Here is a 21565-nt window from a genome sequence, read left to right as displayed (position 1 = left end):
AGACCCATTTGCGACCAAGCTTTAACTTCCTGACTGATGTCTTGAGATGTTGCTTCAATATATCCACATAATTGTCTCATGATGTCATCTATTTTGTGAAGTGCACCAGTCCCTCCTGCAGAAAAGCACCCCCACAACATGATGCTGCCACCCCCGTGCTTCACGGTTGGGATGGTGTTCTTCGGCTTGCAAGCCTCCCCCTTTTTCCTCCAAACATAACGATGGTCATTATGGCCAAACAGTTCTATTTTTGTTTCATCAGACCAGAGGACATTTCTCCCAAAAATATTATCTTTGTCCCCATGTGCAGTTGCAAACCGTAGTCTGGATTTTTATGGCGGTTTTGGAGCCGTGGCTTCTTCCTTGCTGAGCGGCCTTTCAGGTTATGTTGACATAGGACTCGTTTTACTGTGGATACAGATACTTTTGTACCGGTTTCCTCCAGCATCTTCACAAGGTCTTTTGCTGTTGTTCTGGGATTGATTAGCACTTTTCGCACCAAAGTACGTTCATCTCTAGGAGACAGAACGAGTCTCCTTCCTGAGCGGTATGACGGCTGCGTGGTCCCATGGTGTTTATACTTGTGTACTATTGTTTGTACAGATGAACGTGGTACCTTCAGGCATTTGGAAATTGCTCCCAAGGATGAACCAGACTTGTGGAGGTCAACAATTTTTATTCTGAGGTCTTGGCTGATTTCTTTTGATTTTCCCATGATGTCAAGCAATGAGGTACTGAGTTTGAAGGTGCATCCACAGATACACCTCCAATTGACGTCAATTAGCCTATCAGAAGCTTCTAAAGCCATGACATAATTTTCTGGAATTTTCCAAGCTGTTAAAAGGCACAGTCAACTTAGTGTATGTAAACTTCTGACCCACTAGAATTGTGATACAGTGAATTATAGGTGAAATAATCTGTCTGTAAACAATTGTTGGAAAAATTACTTGTCATGCACAAAGTAGATGTCCTACCTACTTGCTAAAACTATAGTTAACAAGAAATGTGTGGAGTGGTTGAAAAAAATGTTTTAATGACTCCAACCTAAGTGTATGTAAACTTCCGACTTTAACTAAGTGAATTTGTACCAATACGTTGGTCCCATAAAATGGGAGGGCTATGTACAAAAAGTGCTGTAATTTCTAAACCTTTCCCTCGGTATGGATGAAAATACCCTCAAATTAAAGGTGACAGTCTGCACTTAAACCTCAGACATTGTATCATTTCAAATCCAAAGTGCTGGATTACAGAGCCAGACCAACACAAAATGTGTCACTGTCCCCATACTTTTGGAGCTCACTGTATACAATGTAGAACAAACATGTCATTGACAAACTCATTTTAATTGAATCAGATACGTGTGATGTAACTGTTGCCAAATAATGACATTAACATACACTGAGTGTCCAAAACATTAGGAACACCTTCCTAATATTGAGTTGCACCCCCTTTTGGACTCTCCAAGATGTCGAAAGCATTCCACAGGGATGCTGGCCTATGTTGACTTCAATGCTTCCCACAGTTGTATCAAGTTGACTAGATGTCCTTTGGGTGGTGGATAATTCTTGATAGACATTGGAAACTGTTGAGTGTGAATAACCCAGCAGCGTTGCAGTTCTTGACACAAAACAGTGCGCTTGGCACCTACTACCATACCCCGTTCAAAGGCACTTAAATCTTTTGTCTTGCCCATTCACCCTCTGAATGGCAGTGGCACACAATCCATGTCTCAATTGTCTCAAGACTTGAAAATCATTAATTACCCTGTCTCCTCCCCTTCATCTACTCTGATTGAAGGGGATCTAGCAAGTGACATCAATAAGGGATCATAGTTTTCACCTGGATTCACCTGGTCAGTCTGTTATGGAAAGAGCAGGTGTTCCTAATGTTTTGTACGCTGTGTAAATATGCTGTCTCTATCACACAATGTCTGTATGCAATATTCTACCCTGGAATATTCAACACTGAAATCTATCTGCAGACAACAATGAAAATGCATCTTTGTCTTTAATGCAGAGTTTGAGCTAAACGTCAGAAATTATCGAGTGGAATGGTTACTTTCTATGTTATAGAGTGGAATGGTTTTTCTCCTGGTGTATCCTGAGGTAGCTCCTCTCTGAGAACCTTTTCCCGCAGTGCGTACAGGCGAACGGCTTCTCTCCCGTGTGGACCTTCAGGTGCATCTTCAGGTGGTCCTGGCGAGAGAACCTCTTCTCACACTGGGGGCAGCTATAGGGTTTCTCCCCTGTGTGGATCCTCTGGTGCCTCTTCAGGTCACCAGCCTGGGCAAAGTGCATGTGACACTGGGTACAACTGAAGGGTTTCTCCCCCGTGTGGAACCTCTGGTGGATCTCTACCTTCTGGGTGCAGCTGAAGCCTTTGTTACAGAACATGCAGAGGAACCGTTTACCCTTACTACTGCCTGATGTTTCTCCCCCTCCCTGAGCCTGGGCTCTTGCCCTGTAGAAAAGGAAGCGGCCGTGTGAATCGGAAGGCCCCATCGACGTGGACACTGGGTCGCGATCCCTGAACGCGTGTAAAGGAGAATGGGTAGAGCCATTTGGATTTGTCTCTAACCTTTCCCTGTAATTTAAGAAATCTCTGCCCTGTGAGTGTCCATCTCCTAGGTGATTATCTGCATTCCATGTGGGAGGAACGTCACCCTCCACTTTTGTAGTCACTTCATCTATGACCAGACCCTCCCCTTTCTCATCTAGGCGCCCTTCAGAGTATACACTACTACTGTACTGGTTCCAGTCCCGTCTAGACAGATCAGTCTGTGTCTCTAAACCCAAGGGCATGTTTCCAGGGTCCATCTCTGTAGTGTAAGAACAAGACAGAGCATCACCGCCAGTGGCTAACGTGTCACCATCTCCATGGGAATGAACTGTCCTTTGGCTATGTTGAAATACCGGTAAATACTCTGAGCCAGGAGCAGGAGGACAGCCCAGTGGCCCCAGCCCCAGTCTCTCTGGGTCTGATCTGTGGTCAGATCCTGTGTGTAACAGCCTTTGTGTTACAGTTAAAGTCTTGATGTCTGTCTCTGACTTGAGGACTGCATTCGGCGTTCCACTGACCTCCGCGATTCTGCTTCGGGTCCAGAGTTGCGCTGGGGCAATGGTATGGTCTACCGTGGCTACAGGGGGCGCTCCAGCTGCTTCTCCAGTCTGGATGTCCCTGCTGTGCCCTCGGTCCTCCTCTCCTTCAGACCTCTCCTGCTTGACCAGAGACAATCCTTCAGGAACTGCAGCCTCTGCATCTGCAGACTGACACAATAAGAGAGGAAGTTATTACCGGTACATGAGTAGAATTGGATAACAATGTCGTAGGGAAGTCTCACAAGCGCCCCTATGGCAGATAAATCAGGATGTGCATGTAAGCAAGTGAATAGCTGAGGGGATCCTTCCTGAAATATCCCCCGGGATCCAGCAATACATTTTTGTCCTTTCTAATGGGTATTTGTTTTTTTGATTTAAGACCATACATGCCGCTGTGTTTGTCCTCTCAAAGGTACAACAGGAACTTTCTGGGCTTTTCAATGATATCACGTGTGGGTGTGTCACCATTTTTTCTTTATGGTTCTTCAAAATGGCTACCATTACAATTAACACATTTTATGGTAAGTGTGTGTAATTTTTGTGAGTTTAATATTCAAATTGTTTCTAATAGGTAAATATCTAAGGAATAGTTTGAGTTTATGGCAGTTTAATCATTTTTTCATTATTAAATAAGATCTAAATAGTTCATATTTACTACCATTTACTAATGGCCACTACAGTGCACATACTATAGAAATCTATAGATATTTTTTCACCCTAAACTCTTTTGTGATGCAAAAATATGAATAATTCCCTAAACTTTTTGTGCTGGGTTTCATGTAAGCAAGTGAATAGCTGAGGAGAGCCTTTCTGAAAATAAACTGGCCACATTTGATTTACAAAGTAACACATTTTTTCTGCAACACTATTACACTAACCTCTATCATGATAACGTGCTGGGTTGAGATTCCACTCCCCTCATCAACAGTGATTGGTTGGTCATCTCTCCACGCGTTGTGTCCCGCTGGCTTCACAAAGCTCCTGTGGCCTCTAGTGAGATGTCCTTCACCTGAGAGAGTGATTGGGGGAAAAGAGGTGGTAAGGTGAGGTACTGTCAATGCTCAACAGTATATTTATTGACACTGTCTAGAATTGGCTAGGATATAAGGTAACACTTGTCATAACGTCTTGATATACTATTTATTAATTGATGTATCACATTGTTTTCATTAAGTAAATAATAGGAAATGCAGTAAATAAAGAATCTGGTTAGAATATGATTGTGTCTGCGTGCAAGATAGCTAAGTAATGCGGGGACAGGGTTGGGGAGTAACAGATTACATTTAACTGATAAAGAAAACTCTTTACCAGCAAAAATATTATCAGATTAGTTACTTTTCGAAAAACTAGATGATTACTTCTAGGATTACTTTTAAATTCAGAAAGGATGTTTACGAAATACTAAGCGAGTCTGACCACAAGTCAGAGACCACTATGATGGCACACCAAATCCGTTTTCCTGCAATCCTTCAAAGTGCAGGAATAAGTTTATGTAGGCTATAGTGCAAGCTACTGTATGTCTTCCAATGGTGCAACTTCTGTCGGCATCAAAGATTATACAAACAACGTGGATAAATCCCTGGAGGTAAGGACGACAAGGGAAATGGCACCGCAATGAATAGTACTGCAATGGAGCGCTGCCGTTTTCTCCTGACCAATTCAGCTATTTTTGCGTGGTTTTTGCGCTGATCTTAGAGCTGCAATATGTACCTTTTTGGGCGGCTCAACCAAATTCAGGACATACTGCTAACCCCGGAACAGGCCCTAATCCCCAAGACTTGGAAAAGACTGCTTAAGAGAGAAATAATCTGCCACTACTCTCCGTTCTATTGGCGAACGTATAATCACTGGAGAACAAACTGGACGAGCTCCGTTCAAGACTATCCTATCAACGGGACCTGAAGAACTGTAATATCCTATGTTTCTCGGATTCGTGGCTGAACAAGTATGGTTTTTCTATGCATCGTCAAGACCGTACAGCAGCGTCGGGTAAGGTTAGGGGGGAGGGGTGTGTTAACAACAGCTGGTGTGGAATCTCTAATAATAAGGAAGTCTCAAGTTTCTGCTCGCTCAAGATAAAATACCTCATGATAAACTGTAGGCCATACTATTTACCAAGAGAGTTTATCTATATTTCCCTAGCTGTTTATTTACCACCACAAACCGAAGCTGGTACTAAGACCGCTAAGACAAGCTGTATAGGGCCATAAGCAAACAAGAAAATGCTCATCCAGAGGCGGCGCTTCTAGTGGCCAGTGATTTTAATGTAGGGAAAGTGAAATCAATTTCTACCAGCAAGTCACCTGAGCAACTAAAGGAGAAAACTCTAGATCACCTTTACTCCACAACACAGAAATGTATACAAATCTCTCCCTCGCCCTTCATTTGGAAAATCTGACCATAACTCTATCCTCCGGATTCCTGCTTACAAGAAAAACTCAAACAGGGAGTACAAGTGACACGCTCAATAAGGAAGTGGTCCGATGAAGCGGATGCTAAGCTACAGGACTGTTTTGCTAGCACAGACTGGAATATGTTCTGGGATTCATCAAATGTCATTGATGAGTTTACCACAGTCACCGGCTTCATTAATAAGTCTGGGATGATGTGAGCCCTGTTCACGACTGTGTTGGTGTGTGTGGACCATAATAGATCCTTAGTGATGTGGACACAGGAATGAAGCTCTCGACCTGCTCCACTACAGCCCTGTCGATGTGAATGGGGGCGTGCTCGGCCCTCCATTTCCTGTAGTCCACGATCAGTCCCTATAGGCTGTTTCATCGTCATCGGTGATCAGGCCTACCAACGTTGTGCTGTCAGCAAACTTGATGATAGTGTTGGAGTCGTGCGCGGCCAATAACATCTGCTAAACACGTGTATGTGACCAATAAAATGTGATTTTAAGTGCATCGACAACGTCGTCCCCACATATCCCAACCATTAGCCATGGATTACAGGCAACATCTGCATCGAGCTAAAGGCTAGAGCTGCTGCTTTCAAGGAGTGGGACACTCATTTTTATGTCTTATTCTTACCCGTATTTTTTGAAACTGCACTGTTGGTTAGGGGCTCGTAAGTAAGCATTTCACTGTAAGGTCTACCTACACCTGTTGTATTCGGCACATGTGACCTAATAAAATTTGATTTGATATAATCCGGACGCATATAAGAAATCCCGCTAAGACCTCCGAGCCATCAAACAGGCAAAGCATCAATACAGAACTAGTATCGAATCCTACTGCGCCGGCTCCGACGCTCGTCGGATGTAGCAGGGCTTGCAAACTATCACGTATTACAAAGGGAAACCCTGCCGCAAGCTGCCCAGTGACGTAGGCCTACAAGACGAGCAAAATGTGTTCTATGCTCGCAACACTGAACCATGCATGACAGCACCAATTGTTCCCGGACAACTGTGTGATCACACTCTCCGTAGCCGATGTGGGTAAGACCTTTTTAACTGGTTAACTTTCACAAGGCCACAGAGCCAGATGGATTACCAGGACGCGTACTTAGAGCATCCGCTGACCAGCTGCCAAGTGTCTTCACTGACGTTTTCAAACTCTCCCTGACCCAGTCTGTAATACCTACATGTTTCAAGCAGACCACCTTAGTCCGTGTGTCCAAGAACTCCCGGTAACCTGTCTAAATGACTATCGCACCGTAGCACTTACATCTGTAGCCATGAAATGCTTTGAAAGACTGGTCATGGCTCAACACCATCATCCCAGACACCCTGGACCCATTCCAATTTGCATACTGCCCCGACAGATACACAGATGACGCAATCTCTATTGCACTCCACACTGCCCTCTCCCATCTGGACAAGAGGAAAACCTATGTGAGAATGTTGTTCATTGACTAAAGCTCAGCGTTCAACACCATAGTGCCCTCCAAGCTCATCACTAAGCTAAGGACCCTGGGACTGAACACCTCCCCTCTGCAACTGGATCCTGGAATTCCTGACGGGCCACCCTCAGGTGGTGAGGGCAGGCCACAACACATCTGCCACACTGACCCTCAACACGGGGGCCCCTCAGGGACTCCAACACTATCATCAAGTTTGCTGACAGCACAATGTTGGTAGGCCTGATCACCGACAATGATGAAACAGCCTATAGGGAGGTCAGAGACCTGGCAGTATGGTGCCAGGACAACAACCTCTCCCTCAACATCAGCAAGACAAAGGAGCTGATTGTGGACTACAGGAAATGGAGGGCAGAGCACGCCCCCATTCACTTTGACGGGTCTGTAGTGGAGCAGGTCGAGAGCTTCATTCCTCAGTGTCCACATCACTAAGGATCTATCATGGTCCACACACACCAACACAGCCGTGAAGAGTGCACGTCAACGCCTGTTCCCCTTCAGGAGGCTGAAAAGATTCTACAGCTGCACGACTGACAGCATCTTGACTGGCTGCATCACCGCTTGGTATGGCTACAGCTTGGTATCCAACTGCAAGGCACTACAGAGGGTAGTGCGTACGGCCCAATACATCACTCGGGCCAAGCTCCCTGCCATCCAGGAACTCTATACCAGGCAGGAAGGCCCTAAAAATGGTCAAAGACTCCAGCCACCCAAGTCATCGACTGTTCTCTTGGCTACCGCACGGCAAGCGGTAACGATGCACCTAGTCTGGAACCAACAGGACCCTGAACAGCTTCTACCCTCAAGCCATAAAATTGCTAAATAGTTAATCTGGGTAGCTATTTGGTTAACTATTTAAAACTATCTGCATTGACCCTTTTTGCACTAACTTTTTGGACTCCTCATATACCCTGCTGCTACTCCTTATTATCCATCCTGTTGCCTAGTCACGTTATTCCTAGTTATATGTACATATCTACCTCAATTACTTTGTACCCCTGCACATCGGCTCGGTACTTGTAGCCATTGTATATAGTGAAGTTATTGTTACTCATTGTGTATTTTATTAGGACTTTTCTATTATTTCTTTCTGCATTGTTGGGAAGGGCCCGTGAGAAAGCATTTCACTGTTAGTCTACACATGTTGTTTACGAAACATGTGACAAATTAAATTGGATTTGATTTGACAGCAGTGGTGTAGCCTACGGGCAACACTTAGGCTTATTATTGATGTCTACATAGCAATGTGATTCACACCTCTGCTGTGGTAGTTGTGGATGGCTGTTCACAAATGTATAGGTGTATTTTACCCCAATAATGGTTGAATTGAAGAAGTGTAGGCTAAGCTGCCTATCAATCATTGTTTATGCGACCTGTGGACAGCCAGTGAAAAATGCGCTCTTGCAACAGCTGCATAATGCGGATCCCAGCCTATGGAATAAAAGTTTGGCGGAGTTCCTCCCTTGTAAACTACTCCGTGGTATTGTGATCCACTAATACTGACAAAAACGAGTTTAATATAAGAAGACCACGAGTGGGTATTTTATTGCTCAATCTAATTCAGGCTGGTTAAAGAGATAAAGTGTCACCCATAGAGATCCTATTAAAAAGTATTATAATTCCTAATTCTATGGTGTCACCAACAAATACTTAAACATTAGGCCTATAACAAATGCAGCATATGGCATACATTTTTCATGTCATGCCAATAGCACTTTTTGGTACAGCTCAAAGTATGACATTCAATGAGCAGCATTTCTTTTTTAAACATTGTTTTGAAGCAATGAGCCCTCCATGACAAAAACAGAATAGGCTAATGAGTCCTTCATTTTTGGGTAAAACCATTAGACTTTGGTTTTTAATATAAATATACACTGAGTGTACAAAACATTAAGAACACCTGCTCTGTCTATGATAGACTGACCAGGTGAAAGCTATGATCCCTTACTGATGTCACTTATTAAATCCACTTCAATCAGTGTAGGAGAAGAATGATTTTTAAGCGTTGTGACATGGATTGTGTGTGTGAGCCATTCAGAGGTTGAATGGGCAAGACGACATATTTAAGTGCATTTGAACAGGGTATGGTAGTAGGTGCCAGGCGCACCGGTTTGCGTCAAGACCTGCGACGCTGCAGGATTTTACATGTTTGAACCACCACCCAAACACGTTTGGGGAGCATTGGAGTCAACATGGGCCAGCATCCCTGCGGAACCCTTTCGACACCTTGTAAAGTCCATGCACCGACAAATTGAAACTGTTCTGATGAGAGGGTCGTTAGTGTTTTGTACACTCACTGTATATGAAAGCCACGCAGCCTCTGCCTTTTGCAAAATGTACCTCTTTCTATTCCTCTGTATCGGTCGACGATCTTGACACTTCTGGGACGACTGGCGAAGACGCGCTCCCGTGACACCTTCAGTTCCAGTAGCTGTAGTTTCCTGCGCAATGCCCTGTTTTCTTTCTGGCTTTGAGTTATTTCCAAACGAAGCACTGCATAGTCGTCATCTACGAGTTTACAGAGCTCTGTCACTGCTGCATTCGCTAGCACCTCCATGACGGAGGCTATTTGAGTGTGAAAACCCATACAGTTAGCCATTGTTAGCAGCTAGCTAGCCTTACCTGGAACACCTATCAAGTCCTGTCTCTAAAGCGAATTAAACACTAAACAAGGTAAGTATAGGATGCTGTGCAGTTAAATGAGTACCAGTGTTTAATAAACTTCTAAATAAAAAACGCTAACGTGGAACTTGTGCTTGGTCACTGTTTACTTCCGTTTACACTGAAGAGCAAGGATCTTATTCGCTGACGTCATAGCTCAAAGGGTGTGGTTAAATGAAAACGGGGACTGCTTATTAGTCTCCTATTCATGATCACTATATTTCAAGCTGAGAGTAGACTTGTTTAGAAAGGACAGTGTGTTAACAAGAATAGAGTACAAAATAATGACTTTATTCCAATCAATCACCTCAGTAAGGTAAATATTAAACTGTCCTTGTTCTAGCCTAAGTTCACAAGGTTAATGCGGGGTATTAATTGCCCTCTTACCAAGACACCCTGCATACATATCAAGCCACACCACTACGATTTCTCCCCTTGGTGGACACTCCTATGTCTGATAAGGCTAGTCAGGTAGGAGAAGTTCTTTTAAAATAGTTTGCACTTGATGGGCCTCTCCTTGTTGTGAACAGTCTGGTGCGTGTTCTCATGAGCCGGCTTGTCTGCGTCCGTCCTAATACTCTGCCTCCCATGTGACCAAATGACAGCAGAGGACGTCGCCTGACCTCCCTCCTTGAGCCATTGTTTGGGTGTTGATGGGATTACGCGCTGTGTTATAGGCTAGGTACCTCTTGTGGCGAATGTCCATCCTAACCCTGTCTGTATTTGTGGGGTAACTGAGGAAGGCTAGACCCAGGTCCAGGCTTTCTATGAACCCATTCACCAGGCATTAGACAAGACCCTGAAGGAGAAGACAGACTACCACCAGGGTGTTCTCCCACCACTCTCTGTGAAGGCTGAAGCCCAGGAAGACCTGCATTGTTCATCATGGACACTGTGGTGTTTGTATCATAGGAACAGGAGGGTCTATCTCTATCAGCCCCAGGCCCTGCACTGAGACTGTGAAGAGAAGGGTCTGGGCTGCAGACTGGATCCCTGACTGGAGGCTCCGTCTCGCTGATGACCACCAGGACTGAGGTTGTTCAGTCCACCTGTCCACTGGTTGTGTTCTATGTAGTGGTTGTGGAGTCTCTGTCCCCCGTGGTTGGGTCCTGGTTCCGACTGGGGAAGGAAGAGTGACGGCTCCTGAAACGGGGAACCCTCAGAGGTCCAGTCTCTCCAACCAGTAACACCGGATATAAGCAGATCTTCATGGACTGGAGACTGCAAACAAGGATTATACAGAAAATTCTTTGCTGTACACACAGAAACATGACATGTTATAAAATGCTAACCACAGTCAAGTCCATCTAACACTGATTCAAGTACCTAACAATATGGAGCCATTGGATTTTTTTTATTTAAGTCCGAACTCAGTCTCTGCAATGATACAAAAATAACCAAGTCAGTCAGCGCAGAGTCAATTTAGTATTTAATTTAAATAGCATAACAATCACATTTATTGCACAAAATGATACGTGACAAGTAGAATACCTTTCCTGTAAATATCAATCCAAGTTACTAATAAAGCCCTTCTTACATCAGCTGATGTCACAAAGTGCTGTACAGAAACCCAGCCTAAACCCCCAAACAATGCAGGTGTAGAAGCACGGTGGCTAGGAAAAACTCCCTAGAAAGGCCGGAACCTAGGGAGGAACCAGGCTATGGGGGGTGGCCAGTCCTCTTCTGGCTGTGCCGAAGAGGAAGATAATATGTTGGCCATGTATTGATAGAAAGTCACTGTAGAAAAATAGATGAAAAAATAAGTAATTTCTCTATTGCCACAAGAGGTCTTAGAAAGGGTCAGATATTAAATGGAGGCAAGATATGGTACCTATAAATATGGTACCTTCACTTTGATAAAAGTAACTATAGAATACTTTGGAAATGGTTCAACACTACATTACACACAGCTTCAATACTTCATGAATTAAGGCACTATCATTATCTCACTATAAAACACCTAAAGACACGACGTTTGTCACTCTTCATCAGTGAAGCATTTTTACAGACACCATCACCATATCATCTACTCTGCCTCATCATACTCATTCTTTCGTCAGTTCACCTCATCCAGTTCCCGATACATCCAAAACCAACAGAATTAACTACAAATTAACTAGTACTACATTATATATTAATATACTCTATACATGGGCTGTGTGCATTTTCTGCTGGTGTATCCTGAGAGAGCTCCTCTCTGAGAACCTCTTCCCGCAGTGCATACAGGCAAACGGCCTCTCCCCCGTGTGGACCTTCAGGTGCATCTTCAGCTGGTGCTGGCGGGAGAATCTCTTCTCACACTGGGGGCAGCTGTAGGGTTTCTCCCCTGTGTGGACTCTCTGGTGCCTCTTCAGGTTGGAGGATTGAGAGAAACTAGCCCGGCACAGCTGGCAGCCAAATGGTTTCTCCCCCGTGTGCATCCTCTGGTGGATCTCCATCTGTTTGGGGAAACTGAAGGCTTTCCCACAGAACGAACACGGGAAGCGCTTCTCTTTGCCACTGGATCTACTGATAGCATTACTACTACTGTCATTTGTGTTGCCATTTAGTGTTGAGGCACTGGCATTGTCTGAGGTCTGGTTTAACAGGAGAGTGTGAGGAGGATGAAGGCCAGGGAGTGTCGGTGTTGTCGCAGGGTCCATGTTCCAGTTGATAGATCCTATAGAATGCAGGCTGAAGGCAGCACCTGTTAGGTGGTTAAGCTGAGGTGCCATCTGTCTTTCTGAATCACAACTATAGGAGCAGGACGGAGAATAGCTAGCCAAGTCTATGTCTGTTCTCATACGGACACCTCCCCGTCCCCGAACACCAAATCTACGCCTCGCCCTGGTGTCAGCCAGTCTGTTGTCATGGAGACTAAGTTCGGATGTTTTGTGTTCAACTGTCGGTTTCTGGTTGTGTTGAACACTGTTGTTCCCTAGCCCAGAGTTGAGGACGCTGTCCAATCCACTGGCCGCCACTATGTCGCCTCTGGTCCAGACCAGCTTGTTGATGTCATTCCCTGGGCCCTTGGCTGTATCCGTCTGGGTCTGAGAATCCAAGATGGTCACCCAGTCTCCACTGTTAGCCTCCAGCCAATCACCTACAGGAAGAGGTTACAAAATAGACTTTACAAACATGGCAGAGAACTCCGGTCCAAAATGATTGGCACCTCTGATAACGCAAAAACCGGGATCAGCAAAATAGCCCCATAACATCAAAGATCCACCACCATATTTTACGGTAGGTATGAGGTACTTTTTTGCATATGCTTCCATTTTTTAATTTTTCGACACCAAATCCACCACTGGTGTACATGGCCTAATAGCTTTATTTTCAAGTCACCTGACCGTAGCACAAGCCTGAAGTTTGATAAACTGCATTGGCACTTGGATTGAAACCGGTGCTATGAGGAGGAACGAGTGTTGTGTTGGAGTGACGTTAGCTGGCTGAAAAAAATGGGCTATATGCATATCTCCCTTACCTTGCTCCCACATCTTTAGTCCACTCAGCAGGTCAATGCTCTCTGGTCCATCCTCTATTGTCTCCTCTTTGACCAGCAGCAGATCAGGCTTCCCATCCTCCATGTCTACTGACTGTTAGAGATACAGAGTGAGAGGATGTTGATTCAAGAAATTTGATATGAGCACCCTGCTATGGACATCTTCTGATTGGGAAATGAGGGATTGTTATGAGTATATGCAAACATGTTAGTTAATTTGATTACGTGACATTCTTTTAATGGTTTAATAATTCAAAGGCATGGTCCCATACTTTAGACAAAATTAATCAAGACCCGTATCCACAAAAAGTCTGAGTAGGAGGGCTGATCTTTCCATATAATACGGGCCCTGACGTAATAACATTCAGACAGTAGTTTACAGTGGGCTCACCTCAGTGAGACTGTGTGTGGTCCTGTGCTGCTCAGCTGGTTCCTCTGTGGGTTCAGGAGGAGGTGTAGTCTGGTTGTCCTCCATGACCATGGTCCCCTCAGGGTTCCCCAGACCCTCCTCACACCCCTCCTCCTTCACCAGCAGCCCCTCTGGACCCTCCTCCTCCTGGAAGAGACAGGTGATACAGATTACACTCCTTCAGGTACATACACACAGATAATAAACACATTCAACATGGAGTGTTTACCCATCCCCACTACCTTTTGAGTACTAAACTGTAGTTACAAAATGGCTTCATTGTTGTAAAATCCATCATGGTGGACATGTGGGTAAATATGAGTCAACTATTAGAACCTCTTCTCGCAGTGGGTACTGGCCAAACTGCATTTCTCCCCTGTGCGGACCCTCTCGTGCCTCTTGAGGCTACCAGCCTCAGCAAAGCGCATGTGACACTCGGTACAGCTGAAGGGTTTCTCCCCTGTGTGGACCCTCTGGTGGATCTCCACCTTCTGGAGGCAGCTGAAGCCTTTGCTACAGAACATGCAGAGGAACCGTTTCTCTTTACTATTGCCTGATGTGGTTCCCCCTGCCTGAGCCTGGGTTCTTGCACTTGAGTTCAATACTTGGTCGAAAAAGACACTGATGTGGACATTGGGTCGCGATCATTGAGCGTGTGTAAAGGGGAATGGGTCGCGACATTTAGATTTGTCTCAACTTTACCTGTAATCTAAGAAATCTCGGCCCTGTAAGTATCCGTCTCCTAGGCGACTATCTGAATTCCATGTGGGAGGAATGTCGCCCTCCACTTTCAGTCACTTCATTTACGACCAGACCCTCGCCTATACTCTACTACTGTACTGGTTCCAGACCCCTCTGAACAGATCAGTCTGTGTCTCTAAACCAGATGTGAGACTAAGTCACTATTATTCGAGTCACAAGCAAGTCACAACCTGAGAGTTTCACATGCTAACGTTTTAACATTTGTGGCACAAATCCCATTCAAGTCATGGGACAGATATTAGCTTTTTTCACGCATCATGTTCACATCATCTATAAGTGACTTTGTTGAGCTTTACAATCGTATGAGATACTTTTGGATGATTTGGACATGATGCGTGAAAAATGCTAATATCGGTGGCCTGTTTTGATGTTGAAAGTCTATACACATAAATACCCCACCAATGTGGACTAGAGGCCACAAGCTTAATTTTGGAACAACGCCCTATAGAGTCTTGGCCTAGCTCCTCATGTACCAGTAACCTAGCAGAGCTGTTACTCCCAAATAACTTTTATGTTTAGAAGTTACTTTTTCCAACAAACCAAAGGATGGGGAGTACGATGGCACCCAATTATGCCAATCTTTATATGGGAAGCTTAGAGCAGTGGTTCCCAACCAGGGGTACTTGGCCTATCCACAGGGGGTACTTGGCCTATCCACAGGGAGTTACTTAGCCTATCCACAGGGAGTTACTTGGCCTATCCACAGGGAGTTACTTGGCCTATCCACAGGGAGTTACTTGGCCTATCCACAGGGAGTTACTTGGCCTATCCACAGGGAGTTACTTGGCCTATCCACAGGGAGTTACTTGGCCTATCCACAGGGAGTTACTTGGCCTATCCACAGGGAGTTACTTGGCCTATCCACAGGGAGTTACTTGGCCTATCCACAGGGAGTTACTTGGCCTATCCACAGGGAGTTACTTGGCCTATCCACAGGGGGTACTTGGCCTATCCACAAGGGGTACTTGGCCTATCCACAAGGGGTACGAGAAGATTCATGAGACTATAGACTAACGGGTAAAATGCACACAAGGTGGTACTTCAGGGGTTCTCCGAGCAGAACAAAATTCAGTTAGTGGTACACCAACTGAAAAAGTTTGGGAATCACTGGCTTAGAGCATGATCACATCCCAACCCTGAGTAAAATCCCTTTCTATCCGTGATCAAACTATATCAACATTATATAGATGATATTGGTATTATTTGACGGGACTCCCAATGAACTTGAGATGTTCCATGAGTTTCTTAATAAGTCAAATGATCATCTTCATTTCACTGTGGACTTTGGTTACTCTAGTGTCAGCTTCCTTGACATTCAGATCACTAAAGAAAATGACACACTCGTCACCGATCTCTAAAGATAAGTCTCCCCATCAGTCAGTTTAAAACCATAACAGTCTAAGCCCTGCCTAATCCGGGAAGGGAGGGATTCTACTAAGCTATATGGAATTGTTTTAAGAAGGCCATACCAAGGATCATTTTACTATTTGATTTTGAATTTTAAGTATCCCGCAAAAATCTTAAATGATTTGATGAACAAACAAAAAAATGTGGAGCCTTACTGCTATTAGCCCACACAAACGCATTGAATAAGAGATTCACTACATTGTACAACAGTTCTAAAGGAAATTAGTTCTGAAGTGTCTGTCCTATATCTGAGAGATATAAGAAAGATCGGGAAACATTTTTGTTTTTACATGTATTTAACCCCTTATTTTTGTCACCAAACAGTCTCCATATATACTGCCATTCACTTTTTCAACTGGTACTGGGGGACCTTCAGACGGGTCCAATACCTTCAGACGGGTCTTGAGGCCTGTCGGCGTCCTAGAGCAAAACACATGAGACTTCCACCTTTCCACTAAGGGGTCATATTAGTGTGTAGCCCAAACGTTTGGCCCCTACAGACAGAAATTGGCAGATTGGCTGTACTGACTTCAGACGAGTCCCAAGATGCTTGTGTTGAGTCTAGTCAGGCTCGAGTCCAAGTCATGTGACTTGAGTCCACAGCTGCTCTAAACCAAAGGATATGTTGTCAGGGTCCATCTCTGTAGCCTAAGAACATCACTGCCACTGGTCACCATCCCCACGGGAATGAACTGTCCTCTGGCTCTGGATGACAGCCTAGTTTCCCCAGCCCCCAGTCTCTCTGGGTCTGATCTGTGGTCAGATCCTTTAAGTAAGAGCCTGTGTGTTAGTTAGTCTTGGTGTCTGTCTCTATTTGAGGACGGTGTTCCACTGACCTCCATGATACTGCGTTGGGTCCTGGGCTGCACTGGGGCGGTTGTGGGGTCCTCCGTGGCTGCAGGGGGCTCTCCTGCCGCACCAGTCTGGACGTTTCCGCTGTGCTGTGGGTCCTCCTCTTCAGTCATCTCCTGCTTGACCCCAGGACCTGTAGCCTCTGCATCTGCAGACTGACACAAGGAGAGAGGAGGTTATTACGGGTACATGAGTTGTATTGGATAACAATGTCGTAGTGATGTCTCACAAGCTCCCCTATGGAAGATAAATGAGGATGCACAAGTATGAAAGTGAATAGCTGAGGGGAGCTTTTCTGAAATAAACTGGCCACATTTGATGTACTGTAATTTTAATGTAACAATATTCCACTAACCTCTATCATGATAACGTGCTGGGTTGAGGTTCCCCTCCCCTCATCAACAGTGATTGGTTTGTCATCTCTCCATGTATTGTGTCCTGCTGGCTTCACAAAGCTCCTGTGGCCTCCAGTGAGATGTCCTTCACCTAAGAGAGTGATTGGGGGAAAAGAAAAAGAGGTGGTTAGGTAAGCTACTGTCAATGCTCAACGGTATATTGTACACTATTGACAGTTTTGACAATGTCTAGAATTGGTAAGAATGCAAGGTAACACTTCTCAACTGATTGATATACTATTTATAGATCAATTATGTTCCATGCATCATATTGCTTAAAATTAGTAAATAGGAAATACAGTAAATCAAGAATCTGGTTAGAATACGATATTGTATCTTTGTGCAAGATAGCTCAGCAATCAGGGTTATTATTGCATACTATCTAAAAACTGACCAAGACCCAATTCTGGTTAACACAAGTTACATGTGTAGAGGGGAACTAGGCGACAGGCAGGCACCCACGCCTTTGCAAAATGTACCTCTTGCCATTCCTCTGTATCCGTCGAGGATGTTGAAAGTACTGGCACGACTGGCGAATACGCGCTCTCGCATTGTCCTCTCTGTGCGTTCCCGTGCCACCTTCAGTTCCAGGAGCTGTAGTTTCCTCCGCAATGCCCTGTTTTCTTTCTGGCTTTGAGAAATTTCCAAACGAAACACTGCATAGTCGTCGTCTACGACTTTACAAATCTCTGCCACGGCTGCATTTGCTAGAACCTCCATGATGGAGGCTATTTGAGTGTGAAAAACCATACCGTTACAGTTAGCCATTGCTAGCTAGACTTACCTAGATAACATATATCAACCAAGTCTTGTCTCCAACGTGAACTAAACACTACCTGGAGTAAATATTTGATGCTCTGTAGTGACATTTGTCATATTTTGGGTTCCAGTGTGTTAAACGTAGAAATAACAAAACCCTAACGTGGAAATTATTGTTATTGTTCACTTCCGTATACTTCTTCTATGGTATTGTGGCGGTCCGCAAACATTCATAAGAGGTGCATGCACCACCTGCTGCGTTCGCCTACTGTTCTGGAGTATAAATTCATTACACTTTGTATCTAGATTTCCATCCAATTGGCGACAGATTTCCATGCGAATATTCAAAAATTGCATAAAGAAAATATGCACATTTTCCCACCAGACCCACCAGACTGACTTGTGGATAAAAATCAGTGCGTGATTACTTTTTTCCCTAATTTTTCATTTAGCGAATACAAAATGTAATGTTCAATGTGTTTCCATTGCATTTTCAACACTACCATAGATTTGGCACAAAAACTGTCAGCTTCATTAAATAGTACCCTCTAAACACCAGTCTCAACGTCAACAGTGAAGAGGCGACTCCGGGATGCTGGCCTTCTAGGCAGAGTTCCTCTGTCCAGTGTTTGTGTTCTTTTTCCCATCTTAATCTTTTCTTTTTATTGACCAGTCTGAGATGTGGCTTTTTTTTTCCAACTCTGCCTAGAAGGCCAGCATCCCGGAGTCGCCTCTTCACTGTTGACGTTGAGACTGGTGTTTTGCGGGTACTATTTAATGAAGCTGCCAGTTGAGGACTTGTGAGGCATTTGTTTCCCAAACTAGACACTAATGTACTTGTCCTCTTGTTGTGCACCGGGGCCTCACACTCCTCTTTCTATTCTGGTTAGAGCCAGTTTGCGCTGTTCTGTGAAGGAAGCAGTACACAGCGTTGTACGAGATCTTCAGTTTCTTGGCAATTTCTCACATGGAATAGCCTTCAACTTTTTGTTTCTGGCAATTTTGAGCCTGTAATCAAACCCACAAATGCTGATTCTCCAGATACTCAACTAGTCTAAAGATGGCCAGTTTTATTGCTTCTTTAATCAGTACAACAGTTTTCAGCTGTGCTAACATAATTGCAAAATGGGTTTCTAATGATCAATTAGCCTTTTAAAATGATAAACTTGGATTAGCTAACACAACGTGCCATTGGAACACAGGAGTGATGGTTGCTGATAATGGGCCTCTGTACGCCTATGTAGATATTCCATAAAAAATCTTCCGTTTCCAGCTACAATAGTAATTTACAACATTAACAATGTCTACACTGTATTTATGATCAATTTGATGTTATTTTAATGGGGGAAAAAATGTGCTTTTCTTTCAAAAACAAGAACATTTCTAAGTGACCCCAAACTTTTGAACAGTAGTGTATATATTTTTTTGCATTTTAGCTAAACCTAATCCTTGTCCGAACCTTAACCTAGTTATCCTAACCTGCTACATCAATTTTCCGCGTGATATATAAGACCTAAAAGCCATACATAATTTCACAGGAACAGTTCCAAAAGACAAGTCACACTCGCACAGTGGCGGAATAAATTCAACCACACATAGGCCTAACTATTGATTCAAGACCTCTTGGGGATGAATCAGAATTAGTTAGGTAACATAGATAAATAATATGTTTTATTTACTTTCATAATATGCTTATGTGAGATACTTGTCATTAGAATGTCTCCTTTTGGACTATACTGTTGGCAGTTGCACTTTTCCCTTCTCTGCTAGGGAAAAGTCACTTGGGGCCCAGAGAGGGGAGAGGTCAGGCTTGTCTTTTACATGTCTGGTGCTATGCAGAATATCAGAAGGGGAGGAGGACAGAATGGAACATTGTCTTCATATGTGAATGTATCTGTTAAACTATGTGAAGGGATGATTAAGGGGGAACCAATTATCTCTTGGCTCCACAATGTCTGTGCACAAGTCACTCCCCCCAGTGAGCTTGTCCAGGAGTGGGGAGAAGAGGGGGTGTATTTGAGATGGAAGTATCTAGAGTTGACAATTGATATATGCCATTGGATGAGGTAATGTTTTGGTACTATGAAGTACCAAGAACGAGATTAGAACCTCGTCTTAGAGACCAAACTGAACGATAATTTATAGCTAATGCTATTTGTCTATGGGATACTCCTCTCTCAAGTAAAAGTCTTTCTTTGTGAACTGTTCCTAAGATCTGTGGTTCGTCATGTAAGTTGAGAGGGGTGTATCTTGGCTATAAAAGATATTGGTATTCTCTTATAGGTACTCTCAGAATTCTTAATTGACACTGAATTGATCTGAGAGTCAAAGGGCTATGGTGAAGCTCACATAATTAAAGATGAAGTTTAAGTATAACTCTGACTGGTGTGTGGTTTGTAAACGCTCCTCATTTAGTAATACAGGAAATTACCATGACAGACCACGGACAGCAAAGAAAACAGATGTGCTGTGTATGCTTGTCATCGGCAAGGACTAGGGAGGGTTTTTTGGGATAAAAAGAAACAGAATGCCTTCCAACTGAAACTGGGGGACAAATTCACCTTTTAGCAGGACAATAACCTAAACACAAGGCCAAATATACTCTGGAATTGCTTACCAGGACGACATTGAATGTTTCTGAGTGGCTTATTTATAGATTTGACTTAAATTGGCTTGAACATCTATGGCAAGACTTTAAAATGTCTATCTAGCAATGATCAACAACTAACTTGACAGAGCTTGAAGAATAAAAAATGTGTAATGGCTAATATTGTACAATTTTACCCAAAAAGACTCACAGCTATAATTGCTGCCAAAGGTGATTCTAACATGTATTAACTCAAGGGGTTGAATACTTATCCAATCCAAATATTAGTGTTTTACTTTTCATTCATCTTTTAAAAAAATATATAACTTTTCTTTCACTTTGAAAGAGTATTTTGTGTAGATTGTAGAAAAAAAAGACAATTAAATCCGTTTTAATCCCAATTTGTAACACGTGGAAAAAGTATAGGGGTGTGAATACTTTCTGAAGGCACTGTCCTTTAATTTTATATCTGAGAGAAGTACTTTCTCGATAGACATCAAAGCCAAGACTGACAGTCGGGCCGGTCCGGTGGTGTTCCTAGAGAAAGTCTTGATCCGTTTCAGGGCGGAGAATGTGGACACAGGAATGGTCAATACCAGACAGGTAAGCAGATACAGTTGGTGCATACTCTCATTCAGCCTCTTCTGCCGGAGAACATGGAAAAGATCGGCCGGCATCCTACCCTCGAAGTCAGACATGGAGTACATTACTATGAGTTCAGTTTTGAGCTGCAACAGATCAAAGTTGGTGTCATAGCTTTCCCCAAGACATGAGAATGCAGTACTGGGGAAGGTTTCACTATACCTGGGGAACTGTTGTGGGTCAAGGAGGACAAGGAACATGAGCCTTTCGTTGTCCTTGAGTGTATACGTTTCTCCAGATCAGTGACTGAGAAGACTTGACTTTAGCTACAGTACCAGTCAAACGTTTGGACACACCTACTCGTTCCAAGGTTTTTATTTATTTGTACTATTTTCTACATTGTAGAATAATAGTGAATACATAAAAATGTATTTCCTTCTTAATGCGTTTGAGCCAATCAGTTGTGTTATGACAAGGTAGGGGTGGTATATAGAAGATAGCCCTATTTGGTAAAAGTCCATATTATGGCAAGAACAGCTCAAATAAGCAAAGAGAAACAACAGTCCACCATTACTTTAAGACATGAAGGTCAGTCAATCTGGAAAATTTGAACGTTTCTTCAAGTGCAGTTGCAAAAACCATCAAGCACTATGATGAAACTGGCTCTCATGAAGACCGCCACAGGAAAAGAAGAGAACCGAGGGCTCT

At 43.8% G+C, this 21565-nt stretch overlaps 3 protein-coding genes across 3 annotated transcripts; all 3 read right to left on the bottom strand.

Annotated features, from left to right (window-relative positions):
• Positions 1 to 1815: 1815 nt before the first annotated feature.
• Positions 1816 to 9720, bottom strand: LOC120052952 (zinc finger protein 34-like). The gene is made up of 3 exons (XM_039000194.1): positions 9303 to 9720; positions 3977 to 4107; positions 1816 to 3266 (listed from the first exon to the last, which is right to left on the bottom strand). The coding sequence occupies exons 1-3, from the start codon at positions 9559 to 9561 to the stop codon at positions 2067 to 2069; spliced, it is 1590 nt and encodes a 529-aa protein (XP_038856122.1). The 5' UTR covers positions 9562 to 9720; the 3' UTR covers positions 1816 to 2066.
• A 1325-nt stretch (positions 9721 to 11045) lies between these two features.
• LOC120052991 (zinc finger protein 16-like) lies at positions 11046 to 13541 on the bottom strand. The gene is made up of 3 exons (XM_039000243.1): positions 13496 to 13541; positions 13087 to 13198; positions 11046 to 12705 (listed from the first exon to the last, which is right to left on the bottom strand). The coding sequence occupies exons 2-3, from the start codon at positions 13187 to 13189 to the stop codon at positions 11768 to 11770; spliced, it is 1041 nt and encodes a 346-aa protein (XP_038856171.1). The 5' UTR covers positions 13190 to 13198; positions 13496 to 13541; the 3' UTR covers positions 11046 to 11767.
• A 2513-nt stretch (positions 13542 to 16054) lies between these two features.
• On the bottom strand, positions 16055 to 17874 carry LOC120052224. The gene is made up of 4 exons (XM_038999048.1): positions 17409 to 17874; positions 16890 to 17020; positions 16519 to 16689; positions 16055 to 16102 (listed from the first exon to the last, which is right to left on the bottom strand). The coding sequence occupies exons 1-4, from the start codon at positions 17695 to 17697 to the stop codon at positions 16055 to 16057; spliced, it is 639 nt and encodes a 212-aa protein (XP_038854976.1). The 5' UTR covers positions 17698 to 17874.
• Positions 17875 to 21565: the final 3691 nt, after the last annotated feature.

Source organism: Salvelinus namaycush, chromosome 8 (genome assembly GCF_016432855.1).
Source record: "Salvelinus namaycush isolate Seneca chromosome 8, SaNama_1.0, whole genome shotgun sequence".
NCBI classification, from domain to species: Eukaryota; Metazoa; Chordata; class Actinopteri; order Salmoniformes; family Salmonidae; genus Salvelinus; species Salvelinus namaycush.
The sequence above is the reverse complement of the archived record's forward strand: the minus strand, read 5'-3'. Positions and strand labels throughout refer to the sequence as shown.